This window comes from Monopterus albus, unplaced genomic scaffold (genome assembly GCF_001952655.1).
Source record: "Monopterus albus unplaced genomic scaffold, M_albus_1.0 scaffold53.1, whole genome shotgun sequence".
NCBI lineage: Eukaryota > Metazoa > Chordata > Actinopteri > Synbranchiformes > Synbranchidae > Monopterus > Monopterus albus.
Genome location: NW_018127933.1, coordinates 1524324 through 1530686, shown reverse-complemented (window position 1 = coordinate 1530686; position 6363 = coordinate 1524324). Strand labels below are relative to the sequence as shown.

General features: G+C 42.7%; 1 protein-coding gene across 1 annotated transcript in view; it reads right to left on the bottom strand.

Annotated features, from left to right (window-relative positions):
• The window catches only part of dspb (desmoplakin b), a 26366-nt gene that overhangs the window by 6745 nt on the left and 13258 nt on the right, over positions 1-6363 (bottom strand). The window contains 9 exon segments of the mRNA XM_020601927.1: positions 1-1330; positions 2136-2234; positions 2389-2496; positions 2569-2652; positions 2747-2909; positions 3287-3480; positions 3857-3995; positions 4893-5071; positions 5180-5565. The exon segment at positions 1-1330 is cut by the window's left edge and continues 43 nt beyond it. Of these exon segments, the coding sequence (XP_020457583.1) occupies positions 1-1330; positions 2136-2234; positions 2389-2496; positions 2569-2652; positions 2747-2909; positions 3287-3480; positions 3857-3995; positions 4893-5071; positions 5180-5565 (2682 nt within the window).

Below are 6363 nucleotides of genomic sequence, written 5' to 3'. Positions count from 1 at the left end.
TCTTTTCTGATGTGCTGGCTTTTTCTTGGGTCTGGCGTAATGTAGTGATGGTGCTGGTGTACTCCGTCATGGTCCTGGTAGTCTTTTCCAGCTCTGTTTCTATCTGCTTTCTTCGGGCCACCTCCTCTTGGTTAGCCTTCCTCAGATTCTCCATCTGTTTCTCCAGGCCATCTTTCAGACCCTGCAGGTCCTTGATGTGTCCTTGTAAGCTGCTCATGTTTTGTTCTACTCTTCTTCGCTCCCTGCTCTCCCTCTCCAGCTCTAAACGTATCTTCTGAAGCTCCTCCTCACGTTCCTTCAATTGGGTGGCAGCCGTTGATGAAGAATTTAGCTTCATCTGCAGCTGGGCCATAGTCTGTTTAAGCACACCCTGCCCTTCCTCTATTGTCTTTCTCCTGCGAGTCTCCTCCTCTAGACTGTGTGTGACATAGGCCAGCTGCTCAGTCTTCTCCTGGAGGGTCTTCATGAGCTCGGCCAGCTTTTCTTCATACTGGCTGCCTTCCTGGTCTCTCTGCCTCATCAGCCCCTCCACCTGACTTTCTAGCTCTCTCCTTCGGTGCCCTTCCTCTGTGATGACAGCACGCTGACTGTGTGCTTCCTCCTCTGCTCGCTTTCTTTGTTCCTCCTCATGGCTGACAGACATCCTGAGCCTCCTGAGCTCCTCCTCCAGATTCCTTTTCTCTGCCTCCATCCTGTCATACCTTAGCTGGAGCTCTGCTGTATCCTCCTGCTTTTGGGACGCCAGCTTCTGGATGTCTGTGCGACTGATGTGAATCTGGGATTCGTAGCTCAGCTTTAAGTTATCGATCTCCGCACTGCATTGGCTCCTTACCTTTGAGAGCTCATTCTGTAGCTCCTTGACCCTCTCTGCGTCATCAGCCAGCTTCCTCCGCAGCAGTTCAATCTCATGATCCTTACTGGCCACACTCTTCTCCACCTCCACCTTGGACCAGCTGACCGTCTCCAGCTCTGACTGCCTCTTCTTCAGCACTGAGTCATACTCCTCCTGCTGCTGAGTGTAGCGCTCCTCTGCAAGTCTCTTCTTCCTCTTTTCTTCCTCCAGCAAGTAGTTGAGTCGTGCTATCTGATCATTAAGGTCGGCCAACTGGTTCTGAGTGCTGTCAAGGGTCTCCTTGGTGGCACTGCACTGCATTGCAGCACTTCTCTTCACCTCCTCTATTGACAGCAGCTGGGTCTGGGAGTTGGACAACTCCATCTGGTAGCGGGCGACAGCATCTTCCAACGATTTGTTCTTGGCATTGCGGTCTTGGATATCGTCCCTGAGTCGACGAAGCTCTTCCTCTAACAGGTCAATCCTGGTGTTACGAATCTGGAAGCAAGACAAAGCAAAGGTGAATGCAGAAGTAGTTTAAGAAAACAAACCAAGTGCATTTAATGTGTAAAAAAACAGGGACAGATCTCTGGATGTTTAGTGTTATTCATGGAATCACTCAACATCCAGAGATCTGTGTCCATGTTTCTTTAAACATCCATTATTGATTTACTGGCCACCTGGAGCAGTGCAACAAGTTGTAAACACAACATATTAACACCAAGTTAATATGGTGTTGCCAAACATTTGCAGATTTATACATGTACAAGAGATGGAGCACCTGGGGTCAATGTTTAATCTTCTGAGGAAAACTATCATGCTCTTTCACTGCTACATTTAAATTTATTGAGGCCTTTTTTTTGCTGAAATATCTACCTGTTTGCACTGGGAACAGATATGAGGCAAGGTAAGGTGCAGTAAACAGCTGCTGGTGATAAAATCAAAACAATGAGCTGTAATACACTCTCGAGCTGAGGGAAATTTCACTATGAACAGTTAAACATACAGTAGTCATGTTTTCATGTTAAAGTAGATTAAGTTTTTTTTTCTAAAGGCTGAATTTCCAACACTAACAGGTGTTACCGTGATGCAGCTTAGGTCATGTACAATGATTATTTACTAGCATGGTTATAATGTAAATGTGACTGTTTTAGCCAAATTTCTAGTTGTTCCATAGTCCCTGGGCATGATCATGATAAACGCTAAAACAAAACTATAAAAAGCATTCATTCAATGAAAAGAAGCATTCAGTTAGATACAGCAAAAATCATTATCAAAGAACTACAAAATACAGAATCAGTACCTTAAGCTCCTCCATATTTTTGAGCAGCTCTCCCAGGAATTTGTAGTAGTCACTAGACAGAGTAAGCAGCTCCATGTAACGCGTCTGTATTTGTGTAGCCTGGGACAAAAACACAGCAAACCCCAGGTTTAATTTCCTTACCATGTCAGTTATGCTGGCAGGTCCATTCAAACTGCTTTAACCTCAAGACTAAAACAGCAAATATATTTTCTATTGCATGCCAAAAGTTTGGGTTCTACTTGAGTGCAGTTACCTCCTGATTAAGGTCCATTGAGGGGGACTTCAGCATTGTCCTCTTGATGGGGATGTTGAGTAAAGTCTCTAAGCCAGAGGTATATGAGGCAAGGTCTGTTTCATAATCCTAGAAAGAAACAGTCATGAAACTAGGAGAATAGAACAAAATGATGAATGCACTGTATGTAGGATTCCTTACCTTGACAGAATTCACACAGGTCTCATTGTCCTTCAGCACACTGTCCACTGTCTCCCTCTTCGTTAAGATTTGTGCGTTCAGTGCCTTGAGTCAGAAACAATATAAAGATGTCAGCCGTCTCATGATTTAACACACATAGAGTAAAGTTAATTAAGCGCAATGACTAGCTGAGCAGGACCTTTTGGTTGTTAATATGGTCTTTCAGTGCCTGGACGTTCTCTATCTTGGTGACCTGCAGGGTGTCTTGTTTTTTCCGTGTGGCATCAATCCAGTCAGTGAGGGAGGTGCTGGTTTGTTTGTAGTGCTGCAGCTGAGGCACATACAGCTGAAGATCCTTGAGTCTGAGAACAGGTAACATCATGTCATCAGCATCATCAACAACCACTACGGCCATATGAAAAATCACATTGTACAGCTCCACAAATAAAAAAAAAAAGAATATTGCAAAACTGTCCATTTCATGACAGAAATGATCTATTAGGTAGTGCATGATGTCTTACTGTAAAAGGTTTGAGATGGGACATGGCATTAGCTGGCTGACTATAAACTAGGCAACTATATGACACTGCTGCCTGACCTCTGACTCATGCCCACACCTTAACAACTGAACACGGAAGCAATGCAGATCTTGAGCTTGGTGTTAGAGCAAACTACTGGGAAGCATAGGCCTACTATAGGTTCTTGGTATAATCTGGGTATGAGAGAGAAACATACAGACCTGGTGTCCACCTGCCCTTGGATGCGTCTCCAGCGGTCTGACAGCAGTCCCACCAGTTCTGTGTATTTAGACAGCATCATGTCACACCTGTGGAAGGGCCCGCCCACCTGGCTGTTCCAGTGACTCGCATTAGCCAACTCTGTCTCCATGGAGGCCAGAACATCCTTCTTCTGAACCAATTCTGCTTTCATTTTCTACATATCAACAACAGACAGAACACAACAGTCTAAAGTGGTACCAGGGTATAATACAGAGAAACTTCTCAATAAGCTCAATTATGATAAGCTAAACAACTAAAGAATGTAACTGCCAAATGTTTTCACAGCTCCTTTTCTAATTCAACCTGATGGGTGACTACTTGATCCATGCATTAACATGTACTGGTATTCTGTCCCAGCTGCAGCTTGCAGAGGGGTGAAGCAGACATACCAAGAACAGGACAGTTTTCACAGATTTTTTTGCAGTGATTCTCTACAGTTGTAATAGATATTTAAAGATAACGAAAACTCCATTAACCTGCTGAAGATTGATTTCAATTTTTGTAAGATGTATGTATATGAAAATGTCTACCTTCAGAGTCGACATATAATCTTCCACTTCACTGGGCGACAGAGAGGTGGTCTCTTTCTCCGTCAGTCTCGCTTCATAAACTTTCACAATGTCCTCAACTCGTGCCACACTCTCCAGCATGACCCTCAGTGCCTGGAGCCTGATAAAGACAAAAAGGTGAAGGGGAGACAAAGTCATTTCAGAAAAGAGGAGATACAATACATTTATCTTGTTCATTCTGTGGGCGAGCTCCTGCTCATTTCTGGGTTTAAATGTGTGAGAAGAGAAAAGCGACTTAAACAGAAACTACAAAATTAATAAACCAACATTTACTGATGTGTATAATAAACTTATTAAAATCTGCCAGAAATGACAACTTTGATCTAAGCCTTTAAAACTGTATTACACTTACTGTTACACCATCATCATGAAATACTATTAATACTGCTGCTATGTTGCATACAAGTAATCAGAATGACTACTGACTTGAGTCTAAGCTTTACTATGAGTTTTAAATCTTAAAATCACTGGTCACCACATACCTGTGCCCTCCTGGAGGTTAACAGTGTCCTGTCAAAACAGGCTTGCCAAACTTTATCAAAAGCAACATGGTGCTGCGCTATTTGTGGATCTGTCCGGAACTTTTGATACTATCGATCATATTTTGTTAGATTAGTCACATTTGATAGATCCGATTGCTCTGTTAATGGCTGGTTAAGCTAATGCTTTTATGCAATTCAAAGTGTCTTTGCCAGTGGTTTTTGGTCCAACTCCTAAAATACTGTTAACGGTGTCCCACAAGGATCAATACTGGGTCTCCTGCTATTTATTTTGGACATACAAAAAATTTCTTTCTCAACTCTGTGATGTGCATTTTTATGCTGATGACACCATTCTGTATGCCATAGGCTCCACTGCAAATCAGGTCCTCTCCATGGTACAGCTGGTCTTCAGTGGCCTTGGTTTTAATAAACGTATGTGTTTTGTGTCTAAATTACCTTAATTCTCAATGAGACTTCCTGAATAAACAAAGCTTCAAAACAACACTGTTCATTACCGCTGTAGATAAGCTGATGAGATGCTCTCCAGAGTTTCCAGTCTTTGGTTAATGAGTTCAATCTCATTGCGGAGGAACTCAGCTTTATCTGGATCATTCATGCTCTCCAGCTCCTTCAAAATATGGTCCCTGAGACGCAAGTACTCCTCACGCATTGAGTCAATGTCATGCTGCACTGTCTACACAAAAGGCACACACAAATACAGTTGTTACAGTGACTAAGTATTTACGTTTTTAATGTAACATACTTGTCTGTATTTCTTGTATTCCTGAGGTTATGTATCTACCTTTAACTTTGTGATCCTGGTGCCACAGTCCTGGACCCCATCATCTTCAATACAGATATGAACATGCTGACCCAGCAAGCCCTCAGCTCCCTCAAGCCTCAGTCTGAGCGCATGCAGCTCTGATAAGCTGCGGGAGGATGCAGTGGTATGCAGCTTCCTCTTCCCTAGCTCTGACTTGGTCCCTTTCCCTATGTCCTTCTTAATCACCACCTCCGTCTTAACTTCCGTTTTCTTCTCTGACATTTTTTTTGCCTCTGCTCTTTGTCTTTCTGCTTCCACTCTCCTGGCCTCCGCGTCTGCGGCAGCTTGCTGCTGCTGCTGTATTATAATCAGCTGCTGCTGCTGCTTGGTTGCTTGCTGTGCTTCTATTTGCTCCTGATGTGCAACTGAGGGTAAAAACAAAATATGGTTTTAGAATTGCAGAGGAAAGCACCCAAAGGCAGTATGGTTAAGACAAATGGGTCTGAAGGCAAAAGTGTTAATGCCTATTGTGAATGATTTGATCCTACATATGGACTCCAGTGTAGCCTTATATAGAGGCCTTGATTTGCTTTTGAGCATTTTTGCTTTTCCTTTGGTAAAGTCTTCTGCATACTAGCTAAAAAAGAAAGACACAAAGGAAAGGAAGCCTCAAAGAGAACAGACATTTAAAATACTCAGGTATCCAGTACTATACAGTGGGTACGGAAAGTATTCAGACCCCCTTAAATTTTTCACTCTTTGTTATAATGCAGCCATATGCTAAAATCATTTAAGTTCATTTTATCCTCATTAATGTACACACAGCACCCCATATTGACAGAAAAACACAGAATGTTTGACATTTTTGCAGATTTATTAAAAAAGAAAAACTGAAATATCACATGGTCATAAGTATTCAGACCCTTTGCTGTGACACTCATATATTTAACTTAGGTGCTGTCCATTTCTTCTGATCATCCCTGAGATGGTTCTACACCTTCATTTGAGTCCAGCTGTGTTTGATTATACTGATTGGACGTGATTAGAAAAGCCACACACCTGTCTATATAAGACCCTACAGCTCACACTGCATGTCAGAGCAAATGAGAATCATGAGGTCAAAGGAACTGCCTGAAGAGCTCACAGACAGAATTGTGGCAAGGCACAGATCTGGCCAAGGTTACAAAAAAAAATTCTGCTGCACTTAAGGTTCCTAAGAGCAC